The sequence below is a fragment of the Bos indicus genome, chromosome 1 (assembly GCF_029378745.1).
Source record: "Bos indicus isolate NIAB-ARS_2022 breed Sahiwal x Tharparkar chromosome 1, NIAB-ARS_B.indTharparkar_mat_pri_1.0, whole genome shotgun sequence".
NCBI classification, from domain to species: Eukaryota; Metazoa; Chordata; class Mammalia; order Artiodactyla; family Bovidae; genus Bos; species Bos indicus.
The window spans coordinates 125,753,459-125,775,586 of NC_091760.1; the positions used below are offsets into that span (position 1 = coordinate 125,753,459).

The 22,128-nt window shown below is 41.1% G+C and overlaps 1 protein-coding gene across 4 annotated transcripts in view; it reads left to right on the forward strand.

Moving 5' to 3' along the window:
* SLC9A9 (solute carrier family 9 member A9) overlaps positions 1-22,128 on the forward strand; it is a 663,806-nt gene that overhangs the window by 337,566 nt on the left and 304,112 nt on the right. For all 4 annotated transcript variants that reach the window (XR_011561320.1, XM_070770059.1, XM_070770128.1 and 1 more), the window contains one exon: positions 2,155-2,243. Coding sequence is in view for 3 of the 4 variants with exons in the window: in XM_070770059.1 (XP_070626160.1) it covers positions 2,155-2,243 (89 nt within the window). In the remaining variant the exon portion in view is untranslated. The remainder of the gene's footprint in view (positions 1-2,154; positions 2,244-22,128) is intronic.

Consider the following 22,128-nt stretch of genomic DNA (forward strand, 5'->3'; position numbering starts at 1 on the left):
CTGGGTTGAAGACAGACTGTGTCAGAGGCAGCCAGGGAGACAAGGGGCCATGTGGGAGGCTGTTGCTGTCATCTAGGCAGAAAATGATGGTGGCTTGGTAGCGGGTATTAGGTGGAGATTGGGTTGAGAAGTGATTGCATTACAGGTAACTTTTGAAGGGCAAGTCAACAACACTGTTGATATACAGAGAGAGGAGAAGTAAAGGGTGTTCTCAGAGTCTGGGCAGCAAGAAGAATGGAGATGTTACTGAGAAGGGAAAGAAAGATGGAAGAGGTGATAAGTCATGAGAAGTCTGTTATGAGATAATAAATTGATGAAATAAATAAGATGATGTAAATAAAACTAGTGTGTTCCTTGCTCACAGTAAGGTTTGGCCAATCTTAGCCCCCTTATCTTTTTTCCTTTGTTACCTATTTATGTTCTCAGAATGTATTTGTGAGCTATCCACACACCCCTCCCTTTTCACTCACTACTTCTCTGCAGATCAATATACAGTCAAAACATTTCCATGACAGGCAGAGGTCAGCTAAACCTCACCCAGAAAAACCTCCAACAGACTGCAGAATCAGCAGAGATAGATACATTTCATTTTCAAATAAAGAAAGAAAAATATCTGATGCCAAAACAACATGCATGGCAATCCTCCTAGTTCCTCAAAGTCCTTGAAGTACTTCGGTACCTAAAAGTTTCTCTGGCACTGCTTGTTTTTTAATAGAAATTCTGTGAAGAGTGAAATGTAATATTTCATAGGCATTTTTCTTTGAATTTCTGAAGAGAGACTAGAAAACTGAAGTTACCAAAAAAAAATCTATTTAAATGCTTACTGCATATAAATCACTTGGCAAAATTTCCTGGTTGTTTTTATTCTTTTTGTCTAAAATTTTGAAGCATAATATTAAAAGGAAATAAGTGATGCAAATGTATTAGACAAATATGTCTTAGCAATATTTTATCAAAAGCCAACCCCCAAAATAACAAACATATAAATAGAAGCATACAGTCAACATACAAAAAATATGCTTGGTTCTTTAAAATTCTTTACCGCAGATTCATTTGAAATGTCAATATTCAGTTCACATATCTCTATACTCTTAAGAGTCATCAGCATTTAATTTATGAGTGTTTTTAGTGGGAAAGATTCTGCTGTTTAAAATTCAGTTCAATCCCCTTGGTTTGAGTTGAGGAATACTTACATCTTGTGTTTTTCCCAAAGCCCTCCTATAGAGCCCTCCCAATTTCCCATAATTAATCAAATCTTTAATCCAAGGTAGGAAGCAGCCCCCACCCGCCTTCCCCACCCCAGCTTAGGGGCAACAACAGAGAATAACAGAGCCCAGGGACAAATAACACGTTTGTCCCATGGTTGCTGCTCCTCTGTTCCCCAGGAACCGTGTATGTATGGCTTCTAGTCTCTGTGTGGCTTCATGCAGCATTTGAAGCTGGGTGTAATGATGGCTTATGAAATAAATCCTACAACCAGCCAAAAAGCAGCTGAGGGCCCACTGTGGACAGGAAGCACACAAGAACAGACCAGCTTGCCTCAAGGATTGTGTGCCTTGAATGTGTTCATGAAATTACCCAGCAGTGGAAGGACAAAGTCCCCAGCTTTGCCAAGGAGACATAGAGGCGAACAAGGACCTCTTTCTGTGCTTGGCAAGGAGGAGCATTGGCAGAGGCAACTGAACCCTTGTAGACATCTTAGGTTTATGACTCATGGTTGTTAATACTAAATTGCGGTATGATAGGAACTTCTCAGGCTCCTCAAGGTACACAGTGGAAAGCAAAGTTCTCAGCAAATATGCCAGCATTTCAAATGCAGCAAAGTAGTTGGCACTGGCTGTGAGAGGCCTGGAACCGACTACACAGTCTTTTGTTCATGGGTTTCCAAGTATAACTTTCCTAACTCATGACCAGAAAATAATTTATCCCCAGGAAGAATCTACTTATTAATGCCTTTTTTTTTTTTTTTTTAAGCTTTAATCCTATAAGTCCCCTGTTTAAAGCAGGAGCAAGGTTTACCCAGGTTTCATCATTCTAATTATTAGCCATTTTAACTCTCCTGACACCAAGTCTGTTTTCTAACTGGGATAGCTCTGCCCTTTGACTTAGATGGGAAAGAAAATTGGTTTTGACTGGTATGTTTTTAAATTTCAGGGATAGTCGCTGTTCTCTTCTGTGGAGTCACGCAGGCACATTATACCTACAACAACCTGTCATCGGATTCCAAAATGAGGACTAAACAGGTAAAAGAAAAAACTCACTACAGGCTTTGTCTCTTTTCTCAGTGTAATGATTACGGAGCAATTCTGGCAGTGCACTCGGAAAGAATTTCATTAGCAAAGGAAGAAAGCAAGCTTAAGGCTTCATTATAGGTTGGATATTTATAGATTTTTTTTTTCTTCCTTCAGGATAACTATTAACAATTCTCTTGGTAAGCAAAAATATAATAGTCTTTCCCTCCTGAGAAATGTGGAACATAGACTGTCAGTCTTGAAGATGAAAGGCCCACAGTCAGTAATAATTCACAGTCACTTACATCTAAATGCATTGTAAAGCATGTAAGATTGGGTAGTTATATAGAGAAAAGGAAATGAAGAAGAAAGACAGGAATGTTTGGTCTTTAATTGGGTGCTTTTGCTTCCAAGTAAACTCAACTGCCAGTTGTCGCACAAGCAGAATGTATCTCCCATATGCCAGGAACACATCTGTTTCAATATTTGCACATAAACACTCAAAGATTCCTTCCACCAACATTTGCCACATAACCACTCTGTGCCGAGCACCATGCTAAGTACTAGGAATAAAAGGGCAGATAATACACGATCCTGCCTAATGTGGTTCATTTTCAAGTCTGTTGAGGAGGATCAAGATATGCAATGAGCAATTAATGATCCACAGTGTGGTAAGTACTGTGATAGAAATATCTGTAAAGGTTGTTTGAGGAAAATTCAATAGGGCCTCCTCCCATAGTTAGGATTGGGACAGTGAAGAGAAAGTTTCCAGAGATGATAAGCCTGATCTGGAGCTTGCAATGGTGAGGGATGAGAGGGTAGTAGGAAGGATATTTGAGGCCAAGGTTGTATTAATATCATGGACCAAAGTTTTGAAACAGTTGACTGAGCATTTTAAATAGTTCTAAGTGCCTGGTGAATGGGGAAGGGCTGAAGTTATAGTGGAATATAGTGTGGTAGAGACCGCAGACACAGCCAGAGGCCAGCTTATGGAAGGACTTTCATACCTTATGAAGAAGTTTAGACTTTATCCTAAAGACAATGAGGAGTGGCTTAAACAACAGAAAGTTATTCTTATGTCCCAGGTGGTGCTGGTGGTGAAGAACCCACCTTCCAATACAGGAGACATAAGAGACACGGGTTCCATCCCTGGGTTGGGAGGCTCCCTTGAAGGAGAGCATGGCAACCCACTCCAGTATTCTTGCCTGGAGAATCCCATGAACAGAGGATCCGGGCGATCTATGGTCCACAGAGTCACAAAGAGTCAGACACGACTGAAGTGACTTAGCACACAGCACACGGTTCTGGAGGCTAGAAGTCTGAGATGAAAGTATAGGCAGGATTAGCTGCTTCTAAAGTTTGTGAGGAAGAATCTGTACTATTCCTCAATTTTGACCTTCTGGTGATTTTCTGACAAACTTTAGTGTTCTTTGGCTTGTAGATACATCATCCTAATCTCTGCCTTCATGTTCACATGACATTCTCCCTATGAGCATGTCTGTCTCTAAATTTCCCCTTTTTATAAGGATACCAGTCGGAATAGGGACCCACCCTACTCCAGTATTACCTCGTCTTGGCTTAACTAATTACATTTTTCAATGACCCTATTTCCAAAATCGTCAGATTTGGAGGTACTGGGTGTTAGGAATTCAACATGTGAATTTGGGAAAACATCACTAACAGAAGTCACTGACGTATCTTAGGCAGAATAGTTTCAGGATGATTGAAGTTCCATTTTAGAAATATCACTGTGACAGGCAAGAAGAGTGTGGATCAAGTCACACTTGTATCAGCTAGCTTTTGCTGTGTAACAGGCATCCCAGTGACATTCAACAATACACATTTGTTTATCTTGCATTTACAGGGTTCATCTCTTTTCACGTGGGTTGATCTGGGTGGCTCTTCTTGTCTTAACTGGACGGATTCACTGAGTTTGGTGGGGCTCTGTTCTAGAGTAGGCTTGGCTGGTACACCATAGCCAGTCCTGCATATCTGTCATTCTTCTCCTGGCAGAAGAACAAACCCCAGTGTACAGGACCATTTCAAGCCTTTACTTGCATCACATTTCCTAAATGTCCTATAGACAAAGGAAATCATATAGCTAAGCCCAGGGTCAAAAGGCTGAGCAGGTCATTAGCCCACAGTGGAGAGCACTGCAAAGTTACATGACAAGGATCATAGATATAGAAAATGTATAGAATTGGACGAAATGATTGCAATCTGTCCCCAAATGCAAATGGAGGTAGACAGGTTCCCATACTAGGTCTAATGATGCTGAGAACATCTGATATGATATTGGGGCAGTGGGAGTGGAAAAAGCCAAAAAGACATCTCAGCAAATGTATAATTGGCTGGGAATTCCCAAATAGTTTTCAAAGACTTATCTTCAAGTTCTGTAAAATGGCTATTGTTTTCATTCTCTTTGTCATGTCCCAAGCTCAGCTGGACCTGAACCCAGCTCCCACCCACCCAGGGACTCTACAAGGTCACTCTTACCTCTCTGCTCATCAGAAGACTCAGAAGATACAATTGCAGAAATTTTAAGGACCCCCAATTTTTAAAATTGAACACAAAAAAGTATACCAATACCTAGAAATATCTAATATATAACCTTCCATCTAGGATCCTTTTAATTATGGAGACAACTAGCATTCTCTAGAGTTTAAAGGGCAATCTCTTGAGCTGGTTTTTCCTGACCTCATATGGTTCTCTGAATATTTGTATTCTGGGAAACTGAACTCTGTTTAGGGACTTGCACTTTTAAGTCACACTATCTAGATTGCTCAGCAGAACTTCAAAGATAACTCATCTCATGGCAAGTCAGCAGCCCAGCACCTAGGGGAGACAAAGCCAAAATCAGTGCCCCCACAGCCTTCTGTTCTCCTCTGAGTGGCTTGACAAGCACTCCCTGATGGGCTGCCAGCATCCATTTTTATAGCAGTTCCCTTTAGGGAAGGAGATTTTTGAAAGTTCATTCTTCAACATCCAGATAGCTGCATCCCTCCATCTTTATTCCCCCCATTACCTTCTTTCCTGGTGCCTGGTTCATTGTAGGAGCTTAATGAATGCTAATTCCCTTCCCCTCCCTTCTCATAACTTTCTCACTTCTTTTATTCCAGGAACTCTCACTTTCTATTTATTTTTTTCTCTCAGTATATGCATATGTAGCGTGTGTGCATATTCATACATGAATACATATGCATGCATCTACACACATATTCCCCAATCAAGTACATAGAGTCTGGGGTCACCATTTTTTAAAAATTGAGATTGAGCCTTTTAATTAACTTCACAGATCAGAAGTTCTTGGCCACATCTGCACCAACGTAGCAAGCAAAGTTTAAACTCCATGTGGGAAACCAATTACAAATTGTAAAGAAAAGCTGAAGCAGATATTATAGAGGTAGCCACTGTTTCCTTTCTGAAAGGGGCAAAGGTTTAGAAGGCATTAAATGACATGGTTACAGAATACATTATCTTCCTCTGCATCTCCCTGAGTTGTGTTTATTATCAGTGGGAAAAGTGGCCCCTTTGCCTCCATCCCCAGGACTGTTTAATGGGAGTGAAGGAAGTCAATTAACGAGTCTAGGGGAAACCTCTGAAAATCAGCTTTGTGTTTTAAAATCCTTAGGTAATATAATTTACAAAGGAATTTTATTCATGGACTGTGCCTATACCAGCTAATCAAACAGCTACAACTGGAGACAAAGACTTTTGAGAATTAATATATCCTTTATAGCTTCAAGAATTAGAGTGCCTCTTTAAAAATGCAGTTTTACATTAAAATATGTTTTGTACTTGATAATGACCATCTAGATTCCGGTGAATTGCTTTTCACTGCAGTCCATGAACATGTAACATCCCTGTGTGTTTAGGCATAAAGCAGCTTAATAGAGACACTCTGGTGCTGCTGCTCACCATGAGGATTTTTCATAGCAAAGCATTTGGGGAAAGAGTATATGAACACTGGCAGCAATCAGTTTTCCTGGACTCAGATTGGTTTGCTTATTTTAGGGTGTGCACATCTAGCCCTAAAGACAAACACATACTGACTCTTGACCTAGAAACTGAGAACCTCCAGAGATATTTGATATAGACATCAGCACATGGCACTCTGTAAGCTGAGAGATTTCACCCTGAACCATCCAGAAAACTGCATACACATCCCCTGACCCCACTCACACAAGCCTCAGCCTGCCTCTCAACCTCTTCCTCCCTCATACCCTCACCCACTAGCCAGGCCTGGGGGCTGGTAATCTGGGCCAGACCCCAGGGTGTTTCCATCAGCTGTCTCTTCCTTGCTTGAGGCTTACTTCCAAAACCATGTACTTCTTTTTTTTTGCAGATTAAAGGGTGTCCTTTAATTTTCCCTCCAACTTCCTATAAGGTTTTGGATTTTTTAAAATTTGTTTTTCAAGTATAGTTGATTTACAGTGTTGTGTTAATTTCTGCTATACAGCAAAGTAATTCAGTTACACACAGATATACATTCTTTTTCATATTCTTTTCCACTCTGGTTTATCACAAGTCTACCGTCTCTTTTAACTAGAAATTCTCCTTCCCTTCCGGCAGTTTTCACCTAAAAATTACTCCCAAAAGATACACACAAGCATATAATATTAAGTGAAATAATTAACCTCTATGATGCATCAACGGGCTTACCAGATAGCACAGTGGTAAAGAATTTGTCTGCCAATGCAGCAGACACAGAAGACTCAGGTTCGATCCATGGGTCAGGAAGATCCCTTGGAGGAGAAAATGGCAACCCACTCCAGTATATTCTTGCCTGGAAAAGCCCATGGACAGAGCAGCCTGGCAGGCTACAGTCCATGTGGTCTCAAAGAGTGAGACACAACTGAGAAACACAATGCATTAACAGATACAAAGTGAAAGTGTTAGTTGCTCAGTCCTGTCAGACACTTTGCAACCCCATGAACCGTAGCCCGCCAGGCTCCTCTGTCCATGGAATTCTCCAGGCAAGAATACTGGAGTGGATAGCCATTCCCTTCTCCAGGGGATCTTCCTGACCCAAGAATCAAAACTTAAGTCTCCTGCATTGCAAGCAGATTCTTTACCATCTGAGCCATCCGGGAAGCCCAACAGGTAAAAAAAAAGTGCTTATTTCATTTTTACTCACTTCTTTACCTAAGAGGTGGCTCTTCTTATTATCACTGAATACCTTCATTCATTCATCTAATATTTTTTAAGAGCCTATTTTGTGCCAGCCACTCTTCAAGATGCTGGGATACAAGAGTGGATAAAAAAGAACTGTTAGTAGAGGAGCTTTAGAGTAATCAAAATAAATAAGCATACAGTACATTCATTGTCAGTTACAAGGCCAGTAATAAAGCAAGAAAGGGAGGAAGGACTGTGTGTCTGGGAAGGCGGGGTTGCTATATTAAACACTGTGGCCAAGGAAGGCCTCAAAAAGAAGATGATCCTTGAAAGAAATAAAAGAGGGAACTATGTGGATATTTGGAGCAGAGCCATCCAGAAACTGGGAACCACATACACAATGGCACCCTGGGACAGAGTGACAAGTGTGGCTGAGGTGGAGTGTACCAGGTTTGTAGGACAAAATCAGAGCAGGTCTTAGAGAGCATGAACAAGGTGAGAAAACATCAGAGGTTTTTAAGTTCAGGCGTGGCGTGATATGACTTAAATTTTACAAAAAGAAAGGTGCCATGTGTTAGCTAGGAAGGCTGCAAAGTGGCAACATTTGAGGGCAACCGAGAACCAAGGATAGGTTTGTTACATTTGAGATGTATGCTGCTGCTGCTAAGTCACTTCAGTCCTGTCTGACTCTGTGTGACCCCATAGACGGCAGCCCACCAGGCTCCCCCATCCCTGGGATTCTCCAGGCAAGAACACTGGAGTGGGTTGCCATTTCCTTCTCCAATGTATGAAAGTGAAAAGTCAAAGTGAAGTCGCTCGATTGTGTCTGACCCTTAGCGACCCCATGGACTGCAGCCTTCCAGGCTCCTCCGTCCATGGGATTTTCCAGGCAAGAGTACTGGAGTGGGGTGCCATTGCCTTCTCCCATGTATATATTAGGCCACAAAGTAGAGATGTTGACAGTTAGTTGGAAATAGAATTCTGGAGTTCAGTAGAGAAGTCTAAGCTAGAAATGTAGAAGTCACCAGATAGAGATGATATTGAAAACATGAGGTTGGATGAGATCGCTAAGGGAGTGACAGGAGAAATCCAAGAACCAAGCCTTGAGGTTCTCCAGTGGTGGTAAGAAATCAGAAACCAGCAAAAGGAGATGGTGAGGGAGTAGCCAGTGGGGAGAAGGCAAACCAAGAAAGTATTGTGTCCTGGGAGTCAAATGAAAAGAGTGGCTCAAGAAAGAGCCTAATGAGTGATGCCAAATACTGCTGAAAGGGAAAGTAAGATGAAGAGCATGAACATCATTGATATTATTGACAAGAACCATATTGGTGGAGTGTCAAGGTAAAAGCCTGAACGTAATGGCTTCAAGAGAAAAAGGAAAGAAATAAATTGGAAACTGTGTATAGACAAGTTTTTCAAAAAATGGGGAGCAGAGAAGTGATCGCTGAAGGGAGAAGTGAGGCCAAAAGATATATCTTTTTATTTTTAGATGGGAGAAATAACAGTATTTTTGTATGCCAATGGGAATAATACAGAGTAGAAGACCCTGTGTTAGAGGGTTCACCAAGACTTATCAGTGGGAGAGGCAAATTTTAAACTTGGATTTTTTTTTTTTTTTTTTTTAAGATTTATTTATTTGGCTGTGCTGGGTCTTTATTGCTGAACACAGGCTCTCTCTAGTTGCAGAGGCTGGGAGCTACTCCTCATTGAAGGGCGCTGGTTTCTCCTTGAGGTGGCTTCTGTTGTGGAGTATGGGCTCTAGAGTGCGTAGTAGGGTCAGTAGTTGGGGCTCGTGGGCTTATTTGCTCTGTAGCATGTGGGATCTTCCCAGATCAGGGATCGAACCTGTGTCCCCTGCATTGGCAGGCAATTCTTAACCACTGGGCCACCAGGGAAGCCCAAACTTAGATTTTGTGACTTTGTAATTCAAATTATTTTTGCCTCTTACTACATATTCTTTGATTAGTAGATAGGTTTAGTAGCAATTGTGGGGCTTAGCATCATTTATCCAGTAACCCTTGAGTGGATGGATAGGTGAATGAATGAATGTTTAGCTATTTTATTATATTTTCAGCTAATTAATCATTTATATTTAATTCTATCATCTTTGAAAGTCTACCAATTTCAGTGGATTTTAATTTTTTTTTTAACTGAAATATAGATTGGGATGGACATAGACATTTTCATTCATTTGTTTTTGAAAAGCCAGATTGTTTGCCTAGCCTTTATGGACAAAAAATGACATCTTCATCACAGCACAGTCTTTCCAGATGCTTATTTCATTTCCACTCCCTCCAGATGATATTTCAATCACCAATTGAATGGAAAAGTAGCAATGCAAATCCAAATTTAAATTTCCAATAAAAAGAAAAAATGTCAATGGGAGCCAAATTAGACATGATAAGCATGACCTTGTAAGAAAATCCAAGGAAAATAACAGGAATGTGGGGGAAACAAGATGATATGGTGAAAAGAACACTTAACCAAGAGGCCAGAAAGATAGAGTTTGTCTAGACAAGACAAACAACACAAGTTTTACCCTTGTCTCTACAACTAATGGCGAGGTCTTGGATAATTAATTTAGCACCTATGAGCTTCAGTTTTCTCATTTGTAAAGTCAATGATTGAACTCTGTGACTGAGTTTAAAGGATGATGCTCTAAACCTAATAACTCTCTGACCTGACATAGAACATAAAATATGCATCTGATTCCCACTTCTAGACTAGGATTGGGCAGTGATCACTTGATTACAGGGTACTGCATAGAGATGAGAGGATCCATCAGTTTGTCATTGCTCTGGCCAACAAGTCACCGGGTAAGTTGTCAAATCAAATCCAAGGGCAAAGCAATCAAACACCAAAGTCCCTGATTTATCCTGGGGTGAAACGTTTCACTGAAGCCTGGATAGTTCTTCCTGGAAAAATTCTCTGTTCCTACATGAGTGATTGTAATGGGTTCTTCAAAGAATGCCTGCATGCTTAGGGAAGAGAGGACAGAGTTTACATTGCTACCACTCAGTCTCAGAGTCTGACTGAAGGGCTTCTCAGCTTTCCATTTCAAGCATGGATTGAATGTGGACTAAGCACCACATGCTTCAATGACAGGCGCAGTGCTAGACTCCAGGGACACAAGGGAAATAAGACATGGTTCTCACCCTTAGTAGCAGTGGTAGTAGTGTTAGTCACTCAGTTGTGTACAACTCTGCGACCCCATGGACTGTAGCCCACAGGCTCCTCTGTCCGTGGGGTTCTCCAGGCAAGAACACTGGAATGGGTTGCCATTTCCTTCTCCAGGAGGATCTTCCTGACCCAGAGATCAAACCCAGGTCTCCTGCATTGCAGGCAGAATCCTTACAATCTGAGCTATAGGGAAGTCCTGGTTCTCACCCTTAGGAGTTCCTAATATAGCAAGAAGCACATGCATGCACACAAATGCACAAACAAGAATCACAGATTTTAACATAGAGGGATGGCCAACATGTCATGAGAACCAGAGGACTGAATTGCTTTCTGGAGGCAAGGTGTTCATGGAAAGCTGATTGTGGGTTAGGTATTTTAGAGAAGGGTGTAAGGATAATTAGGAGATTATCATTCAGATTTCATGGGAAATGAAAGTAAAAAGAGTGTGCAAAATCATACAACTAAGAGTGAGCTTGATAAGTCTCAGAGGCAAAGAGATGGCACACTCTGCCCCGGCTCAGGTTGCCCTGGGGAAGTAGACAGGGTTGGGTTTGGCCTGCTGGTGTATGTTGTGGAAAGGAGAAGGTGTGGGAGAGAGTTCAGGATTAAAATGGAAAAGTGAGTTCAGGTGGACATTTCAGTGTCTCACTCTGCTACATTTAGGAAAACTGTCTTCATACTTGCTTAGACTTTTTGACATAGAGATGATGATAATAATCAGATTTGTGCCTTACAAAGATAATGAAGGTAGCATCATGGAGGAAATGACATCAACCTATGACATCAATCTCCCTGTTCACCACATTTCCTTTTGATAAATACTTACATATGTAACATCTAAATTTATCTTAACCTTCTCTGGCTCTAGATATATTTTTGTCTTGCTAATCTCTTAGGATGTTGTGGTCTATGTGAAAAGTTTGTGGAAATTTACCATTTGGTTTTGTCTTGAACTTATGAGTTGCTGATTAAATGAATAGATGAATGAATGAATTAAAACCATTCATATTCCAAGATTAAAAATAGGGAAAATAATATCTGTTAATTAATGGTTTATTTAATCCTGATATGATGCATTAGTTTAACTGTCATGAGTTGGATGTACAAAGCAAATGTCTAAGGTAATCTTGAGATATTGAAAGAAAGATCAAGTATAATTCCATTGCTTGTGTGAGTTTCCTACAGTGTGCTTCTGCCTTATTGATTTGCATTACAGTGGTTTTTGATTATGGTTTTGTGCAATTTTGCTCCATCACTTCTAACAAAAGCAGGCACGTCCCATCCCAGTTACCTGTTTGAGGCACAGTGCAGAGAGAAAGTCGTGGGCAACAATGCCCACGTCTCCCTGGCTTCTGAGAAGTAAGATCAAAGATATCTTCATAAAGCATAGAATTGCCATTTTTAAAAAAACTCTAATTACATTTCTTTTGTCAAGATTTCTACCACTTTTCTTCTCCCCTTCATTCAAAGTACATTTAAAAATACCATCCTAGAAGGGTTGAATTCATAAATGATGGCAAAGTGTTTAAATTTCTCCTTAGCTAAGCTGGTGATTCTTTTCAATGAAACTCATTATATTGAATAAAGGACATTTAGTAGTTCAGCTAATAAGTGTTCTTTTAAATGCTAATGAGAGTAGAGCTCCCACATCATGGCAAGAACACACTGTACTTTCAGTGCCCAGAAAGAATTAATGTCTGTGAACCCCTAGTTAAGAAACCTTATGCCACAAACAACTTGGATAATAGTAGGGGCCAAAAATGACCATTAGGCACCCTCAGTAGTAGGTGTCTCCTATGTGCCAGGTACTGGGGCCCCAAGTAAGATGTGAGATGCACTTTCCCTTGAAAATGTTTCATGTAAATTTTTTTCTTTGATAAAGATACAATGGTACCATGTCTTCTTGATTAAATTTTAGTTCTTTTTACTTTTTTAACTACACATCTGTGTTTGTTTATCATAGTATATAATTGCAGTAGAAAATTTTAAGTCATAAAATCCAACAAGTTCAGAGAAAGGTGGGACAATAAAGATAAACATTTAAACCCAGATATTGGAAGAAACTGAAGCCCAAAGAAGTTTAGTGACCTGAGGGGTAGAGTCAGTTCTTTAACCCAGGGGCCAACTTGAACATAGATCAATGCTCAAGGGATATGCTAAAAATACACAGTACCCACCTCCAAAAAAGCAACTTTTGGTGTATTAGTTATCTATTGTCATGTAACAAATTAACCCAAAATTTATCTGTTAAAACAACAAGCTTGTACTATTTCATACTGTTTTTGAAGGAACAGAGTCTAGGAGCATTAGCTCAGGGTCTCACATAAGGTTGCAGACAAGCTCTTGGCCATGGCTACAGTGTACGAAGACTCAGCTGGGTGTGGAGGATCCACTTCCACATGGCTCACTCATACAGTTGGCAGAAAATGTCAGTGCTTCCCCATGTGTCTTTCCCTGTGGCTCAGCTGGTAAAGAATCTGCCTGCAATGCGGGAGACCTGGGTTCAATCCCTGGATTGGGAAGATCCCCTGGAGAAGGGAAAGGCTACCCACTCCAGTATTCTGGCTTGGAGAATTCCTTGGACTGTATAGTTCCTGGAGTCATAAAGAGTCAGACAGGACTGAGAGACGTTCACTTCACCATGTGTCTTCCATGGGGCTGCTAGAGAGTCCTCATTGTGTGAAAGTAAGTTTCCCCCATAGCAAGTGAAACCAGTGAGAGAGAGCAAGAAGAAAGGAGCAATGCCTTTTATTCACTAGTCTCTGAAGTCACTCACTGTCACTTCTGCCATATTCTATTTTTAAAAAGCAAGTCACTAAGACCAGTCCACACCTAATGGGAGGGAAATAAACCCCTAAATAAGTAAATAAACTCTTGAAAGGAGGAGTATCAAAAATTGTGAAAAATTACTTTAAACCTACCATGGAACCTGATGCCATTTTGGAAAGTAATTTTTTGATAATGGTTTCAATTTCTAAAATGATTGAATATTTAGGTTTTCTACTTCTTCAGTCAACTGTACTTTCTTAGTAAACCACATATTCTCTCCAGAGTTTCAAAAATTTTAATAACAACAATTATTGAGCATACACTATTACCAGGCATTATAAGTATATATTTCATTTAATTATTTCACTTATTATTCACCAAAAATCCATGAGGAAAATACTAGTTAGATTTTGCCAGCCTTAGAGAAGGTAATAAGGTCACTCAAAAGCTAGAGTTGTGCACCATAACCCATTATTATTTTTAATGTCTTTTTCATATATTTGATTATAGACATTTCCTGTAGAAAATGATTTGTATGTATTTCTCCCTTTAACTTAGAAACTGCATATTATACTGATCATTTTAAGAAACAGCACTTGGGTTTATTTATCTCTTTGACTACCATGTTCTCTAATTCATTCTTTTATCACTATCATTTTCTTCCTTTCCTTGGGCTTCTCCTCTTCCTCCCTGTCCCCTTTAATAGATGACAATGAACGCAAGTCACCTTGTCCCTGCCAGCCAACACTCTTCCCTTTACTCTTCATTTCCTTTCTCAGCCTTAACACTGACCCAAGATGGCCTTAATATGTAGAACCAAGAATGACATTTTTTCCCCACCAAGTATTGATGCTATCATATCTATCCTAATCACCTCTTTATCTTCTGACATGTGCTTTATTCCATTTTACCACTGATGGGTTCCTCTTTCTTCAGGATTCATCAGTGTTCCACGTAGCTAAGAGTAACTGAATATTGTTGTTATTTTCTTCCAGTTCTTCATCTTGCTCATAAAGAGCTCTATACCTGAGTCACCTGCCAGGACTGTCTATCTCTACCCCAATAGGCAACATTTTGGGGATTCATATTAATTCACCATGACATTTCTTGCCAACACTGTTCCAAGTCTTCTCTGCATTTTTGTCTTATCTTCCAAAACTCTAAGAAAGTTTTGTTGTTGTTCAGTTGCCCAGTTGTATGTGACTATTTGCAGAGTCCCCATGGACTGCAGCACACTAGGCCTCCCTATCCCTCACCATCTCCCAAAGTTTGCCCAAGTTCATGTGCATTGCATCTATGATGCCATCCAGGCACCTCATCCGCTGATGCTCTCTTCTCCTTCTGCCCTCAGTCTTTCCCAGGATCAGGGACTTTTCCAGTGAGTCAGCTGTTTGCATCAGGTGACAGAAAGAAAGTGTATTTACCTCATTTATCATTTTCTAAAAATTTTACTACATTTGCTGCATTAAATTTTACATTTCCCCTCAAATAATGGTTTCATATTCTTTACCACTATGTAGAGCTTTAGCGTCTCAGAGAGGGATGGTCCTCTCCCTTTCTTTTACTCTCTCTTTTGCCTTTTGTCTCATTCTCTCTTTTCTCTCATTTCTTTCACCTTTAGAAAACAAAACAAAAAAAAATTAATGCTTGAGTATCAACACATAAAAATATATGTGATTCATGCCCTTCTATGTATAAGTCTGATTCACTGCTTAATGGAAAAAAATTTATCTGAATAGGATTTAAGAGATCAGCTAGCCGTTCTGATGACATTCAAGACAGATGGTTGCTCATTATTACCTCAGAACTTCTAAGAATGGCAATGGCATAACCCCCTTGAATAGTCCATTATAGTTTTATCACCCTGCTTAATAGGTGTAGGTATGAAGGGCTTTGGTCTCATAATGGCATTTGGGGATGATAAATGGAAATTACTGTAATTTTTCTACTCACTTTAATTAAATTTTATTGATGCAGCACAGAAAATACCAAGGCTGAATATATGCACCAGAGTGTGTGTTTGTTAAAGAATACTGCCAAATTTAAGGCTGCCATTTTCTTGATGGTCTTGAAAGATGAAGCTAATGGATTTAGTAAAATGTTAAGACTTTGTGCAATTCCTTCAGAAGAGAAATTGAATTGCTTCTGGAGGCATTGCTCAAAAATCCAAAGAATCTCATCAGTGGAGAAAAGATATAGAATTCCAGAGTACCTGAAAGGAAAATCTAATAAATGAGAGTAAGAGTTTGGTTTTAGGAAAGTCACTTAATGCAGTTGTTCTGGGTTACATTGAGAAAGAACTTGATTGGCATCAGCAGTGACCAATCCATTCCTGAGAGAGAAGAGAATGTCCCTTATAATGGACCCAATGAACACGCAAGTAAAAAACTATTCCCAATGTATTTTTCCAAAGGTTCCAATAAAAATTATTCTTGAAAACATACTTTTTTCCCTGATAGAAAAATAAAGGAATTCTTCAGTTGGGAAAGAATGTCTAAGGTAAGTGAATTTATACAACTCTTCTCTTCCCCAGAGATCTGTAAAAATGTGGTGTTTGGGACTCAGATTGGGGGAAAAGTGTTATTTGGGGTTTCTAGGACAATGACTTCAGACCTCAGCACTAGTCATCCTCTGACTTGCTTTTCTTTTCTAAAGATGCTGTTCTAATGATACCTTTGGAACCTACAAAAAAGGAGCAAGGTGTAAGATCTCTCAACCAACTAGAAACAGATGGGGCTCTGGGTTAGGGCTAGAGTTTCAGTATTCTGAGTTCTCGGAGAAGGCAATGGCACTCCACTCCAGTACTTTTGCCTGGAAAATCCTATGGACGGAGGAGCCTGGTAGGCTGCAGTCCATGGGATCGCTAAGAGTCGGGCACGACTGAGCGACTTCACTTTCACTTTTCACTTTCATGCATTGGAGGAGGAAATGGCAACCCACTCCAGTGTTCTTGCCTGGAGAATCCCAGGGATGGGGGAGCCTGGTGGGCTTCCGTCTATGGGGTCGCACAGAGTCGGACACGACTGCAGTGACTTAGTAGTAGTATTCTGAGTTCTGACACAGCAGGTTTCTGGACTGTTAGCATGAAGTTCTATAAGCAGCCCCTGGGTCTTTCCTAGGGTCACAAGGAGAACTATATCTTAATGGTTTATGTCCTTCTGTAGGTGTTCCCAAAGGTGCTGTGTAGGCTGGTGTCATAATGATTCAATTTTATGACACCATCTGTACCCAGTTCTGGCATAAGGTAATGATTTACAGCACCCTCTGAGGGAAGCACCACCATTCTTCCCCTTTGTGCTGATTTATTATTTGGTTTTTGGTTTGCTTTTATGGTACCATGTTGAGGCAAGTGGTCTACAGCGGTCCTTTGCTTCATCCAGGTTTATTTGAGACAGAAGAGTTTGAGACCATCTAACCTTAGGCTTCAGTCCATGGGGTCGCGAAGAGTCGGACACGACTAAGCGACTTCCCTTTCACTTTTCACTTTCATGCATTGGAGAAGGCAATGGCAACCCACTCCAGTGTTCTTGCCTGGAGAATCCCAGGGACGGGGAAGCCTGGTGGGCTGCCGTCTATGGGGTCGCACAGAGTCGGACACAACTGAAGTGACTTAGCAGCAGCTTAGCAGCAACCTTCCAGGGAAAAGTAGTATGATTTTAAAGGAACATTTCTGGCTTGTTTGGCCCTACTGAAAGTTAATAGCTGGCCTCTTGCCAGGATTAGATACACACCCTATGGAATAAAGCAAATTTCCTTGAGGGTCTTCCTTGGGGAAAAATATACCTATTTAGAAGCTCCAGAATGTTCCCCCAGGCATGAACACAGGCATCTAGCCTGATATCTGATTTGTCCAAGATCCAGGCAACCCAAGGGAAGGAACCTGAATTTTATTCCTAACTGGGCTTCAGGCAGGTAGTGATATGGGCTTCCCAGGAGGCTCAGCAGTAAAAAATTCACCTGCCAATGCAGGAAATATGGCTTTGGTCCCTGGGATATCCTGAAGAAGGAAATGGCAACTCACTCCAGTGTTCTTGCCTGGAGAATACCACAGACAGAGGAACTTCATGGATTAATTTCATGGGGCTGCAAAGATTCGGACACAGCTTAGTGACTGAGCATGTATGCATATGCAGTAATATATGTGTGAGGAGGGGTTTAATGACAGATACAGAGGGAAATAGCCAAACTGTTAAGAAGGAAATTCCTATAAATGGGAAGGCATCTATTACAGCCTGACAATCAGCATCTTTTCTTGGGACAGTGTGAGAATGGAGGCGGTCCTCCCAACATACCACCTACTGGCCTGCCTACATTTTCTGAGGACAAGAGCACTGATTGGTAAAATGGGGAGCGGAGGACACAACTTCACGACACAACTTAGCATTGTGTCCCTGCTGGGACCCTCCTCTATTCCCAGAATATTGGGTGATAAACTAGAAAGAATTTAAGCAGATGTCCAGATAACTCCAGATATTAAAAAGCAGAGACATCACTTTGCTGTCAAAGGTCCTTATAGTCAAAGCTCATGTTTTTCCAGTAGTCATATATGGATATGAGAGTTGGACCATAAAGAAGGCTGAACGCAGAAGAATAGATGCTTTCAAATTGTGGTCCTGGAGAAAACCCTTGAAAGTCCCTTGGACAGCAAGGAGATCAAACCAGTTAATCTTAAAGGAAATCAAACCTGAATGTTCATTGGAAGGACTGATGTTGAAGCTGAAGTTTCAATACTTTGCCACCTGTTATGAAGAGCCGACTCATTGGAAAAGACCCCGATGCTGGAAAAGATTGAAGGCCAAAGGAGAAGGAGGCAGCAGAGGATGAGATGGTTAGATAACATCACTGACTCAGTGGGCATGAGTGTGAGCAAACTCTGGGAAATCCTGATGGACAGAGAAGCCTAGAGTTCTGCAATCCATGGGGTCACAAAGAGTCAGACACGAGTTAGCGACTGAACAACAACAACCAGATAACCTTACTAAAGGACCATCTCTAAAAGAACTGGATACAAGAAAATGAAGTCCTCCCCTACTGGTTGAAGCAAGAGATAAATGAAAAGACCAGGAGGCAGCGGAAATGGAGTTTAAAGTGCTAGTGGCAAAAATAGCCAGTGCCCCCAGGAGTGAAGCCTTCCTAGAATTGCAGGAGACAGGCAGCAGCAACACAGGCCGATGGAGAGCATGCTCAGCAGCTGGGAGTAAAGTGAGAGGTTTACCACGGGTGTGACTGAGCAGAGTGAGCACGTGGCCCACTAGAACTGAGGCATGGCAAGTTCTAGACTCTGATCATAGTTGCCACCCCTGCTCCTTCTTCCTGGAAGCTCTTAGGGCATCATTCCCAACACTAAGACTCTGTTAGAATCACTGAGGAGCTTTTACAAGTCCCAGACGCCTGAGCCCTATGTCCAGGAATTCTGATTTATTTACTCTGTGGTGGGGCTGGGCTACAGTATTTTTTAACTCTGAGTGATTTTAACTCTGGCTTCCCTGGTGGCTCAGCAGTAAAAGAATCCATGTTGCAATGCCATAGACAGGAGACATGGGTTCATTCCCAGGTGGGGAAGATCCCCTGGAGGAGGGCATGGAAACCCAATCCAGTATTCTTTCCTGGAGAATCCCTGGTGGGCTACAATCCATAGGGTCACAAAGAGTAGGACACAACTGAAGTTACTGCGCACCCATGCACTCACGCAAGTGATTCTAATGATTGACCAAAGTTGAGACCCTAGAAAGACACTGGAAGGGAAGGACTGAGGTCCTGGCAGGTGGGTTTTTGATCCAGTGCACAGAAAACAGCCAGTCCCTGTGACTTCACGTGGGGTGAAAACTGCACACCCTTGGGCTTGAGGCCCTGGCTCTTCAACCAGGCTGCATAGTGGAATCACCTAGGAGTTGTATCAGGTGCTGCCCCCAGGGATTCTGATTTAATTGGCATGGGGTAGCATGGCCCGGGCGGCAGAGTTGTTTAAAGCTCCTTGGGTGGCTTTAATGTACAGCGATGCTTGAGAACCAATGACTTGTGGGACATTAAAGGCACTCATGAAACTGCCCTTTGAGATGCCTACAAATAGTCAAGAGAAAAAGAAACTCTGGAAGGAATTTTACATTCCATGTGAATAGGCAGAGGCTCAGAGCTATCAAGATTTAGAAGTTCATACAAATGCCTTTATATCAATATTTGTAGTCAGGATGTTTCAGGGACATTACCCAGATAAGTATTTCCACAGTTCTTAGATCTGGGAAGGCGGTCAAACCAACAAGCGGAAAAGAACACTTGACAGACCCCCTCGCAGGGTGACTTACTCACCTGTCTTAAGCAGACAAATGGAGGTTTCACTTTAAGATTCACAGATTCGCTGTAGTAAACACAATGTACAAAAGTGTTACACTACATAAAAAATGGGACTTCACCTAGAATGAGCTGTTTAAGGGTATCTATTTCACTACTTTCGTCTTTAACTTGGGCGAATGCAGATGTGATTAATACTTACTGAATATCTAATAGGTGCCAGTCACAGTCTAAGGTGGTTCAGTGAAAATTAGTATATTTAATCTTCCTGACAACAAATGGTGAGTTAGGTCTCAGCAGCAGCTATTTTACTGACAAGGAAATGCACACAGAGATCACTCATTTACCTGGGATCACACAACAAACATGGATGGGATTAGAACAGATCCCAAGTTTTTTTTTTTTTTTTTTTTTCCCACCTCACCAAGCTGCCTTTCTCCATCTCTACTAACCGACTTAAAAGTATCTCACAGTTTAATTCTCATTTGCCAATTTTAGTTCCATAGAATCATTTACTTGTGATGGATTTCATAAAATACATTTGGAAAGTTGCTAAGTATAGGATCCATATGAATCTAGTCTTACCTACAGAATCTAGACTGACCTACAGTATTTAGACTTACCTCTGAAAGTGTTCGGAGAAGGCAATGGCACCCCACTCCAGTACTCTTGCCTGGAAAATCCCATGAATGGAGGAGCCTGTTAGGCTGTAGTCCATGGGGTCGCTAAGAGTCGGACACGACTGAGCAACTTCCCTTTCACTTTTCACTTTCATGCACTGGAGAAGGAAATGGCAACCCACTCCAGTGTTCTTGCCTGGAGAATCCAAAGGACGGGGGAGCCTGGTGGGCTTCCGTCTATGGGGTCGCACAGAGTCGGACACGACTGAAGTGACTTAGCAGCAGCAGCAGCAGCATGAAAGTGTTAGTTGCTCAGTCATGTCTGACTCTTTGTTACCCCATAGACTGTAGCCTACCAGGCTCCTCTGTCCAATAGTATCTGTAATTTTACGATAGAGAATTTTTTCCACCTTAATTTATTTGAAACCTCAGTAAGTAATATCTTCTTAGAGTCAGTAATCTTGACAGTGTTGAAATCAAATCTATAATTTCATCAGTTGAGGAGGTTGCATTCTTAAATGACAGTGATTCTAATTATTGTACTCTACGCTGTATGAATTGGGAGAAATTGCCATGTCTGTTTCCCAAAAGCTATGGCTTAGGTATACTCTGATAATTTTCAGAACTGTGCAAAAGAAAGTGAAATGTTTTCTATTGGATGGGGTAGACACATGTAAAGAAGAATCAAATGTGTGTTTAAAGTTATAATCTATGTGCAATTATAGTACGTATTTAATAATTTTAGATTCTTTAACATTCTCAAAAGCTTTCATCTTAGACCACCTTATTCTACTCACTGAATCCCTGCCCCACAAAGAACACATTTGTGTCATAAATTATAAGTACTCTAAAAGCTCATATGACCATAAGGAAGATAACCCTGTCTATGGCCTGCTAGGTCACTTCAGTTGTGTCCAACGCTTTGTGACTCTATGGACTGTAGCCCACCAGGCTCCTCTGTCCATGGGATTCTCCAGGCAGGAATACTTGAGTGGGTTGCCATTTCCTCCTCCAGGGAATCTTCCCAACCCAGGGATAGAACCCAAGTCTCTTATGTCTTCTGCATTGGCAGGCAGGTTCTTTACCACCAGCACCACCTGGGAACCCTCAAGGAACATACTCAACTACTTAGGAAAAAATGCTGTTTCCAAAGTGTGTATTAGTACTTAATGTCAGCAATTCACACAATGTTTTTCAGAGTTCAGTTCAGTTCAGTTGCTCAGTCGTGTCCGACTCTTTGCAACCCCATGAATCACAGCACACCAGGCCTCCCTGTCCATCACCAACTCCTGGAGTTTACCCAAACTCATCTCCATTGAGTCAGTGATGCCATCCAACTGTCACATCCTTTGTTGTCCCCTTCTCCTCCTGCCTTCAATCTTTCCCAGCATTAGGGTCTTTTCAAATGAGTCACCTCATTCACATCAGGTGTCCAAAATATTGGAGTTTCAGCTTCAATACCAGTCCTTCCAATGAATATTCAGGACTGATTTCCTTTAGGATGGACTGGTTGGATCTCCTTGCAATCCAAGGGACTCTCAAGAGTCTTCTCCAACACCACAGTTCAAAAGCATCAATTGTTCAGCACTCAGCTTTATTTAGAGTCCAAATTTCACATCCATACATGACTACTGGAAAAATCATAGCCTTGACTAGACAGACCTTTGTTGGCAAAGTAATGTCTCTGCTTTTTAATATGCTGTCTAGATTGGTCATAACTTTCCTTTCAAGGAGTAAGCATCTTTTAATTTCGTGGCTGTGGTCACCATCTGCAGTGATTTTGGAGCCCCCCAAAATAGTCTGCCACTATTTCCACTGTTTCCCCATTTATTTGCCGTGAGTGATGGGACCGGATGCCATGATCTTAATTTTCTGAATGTTGAGTTTTAAGCCAACTTTTTCACTCTCCTCTTTCATTTTCATCAAAA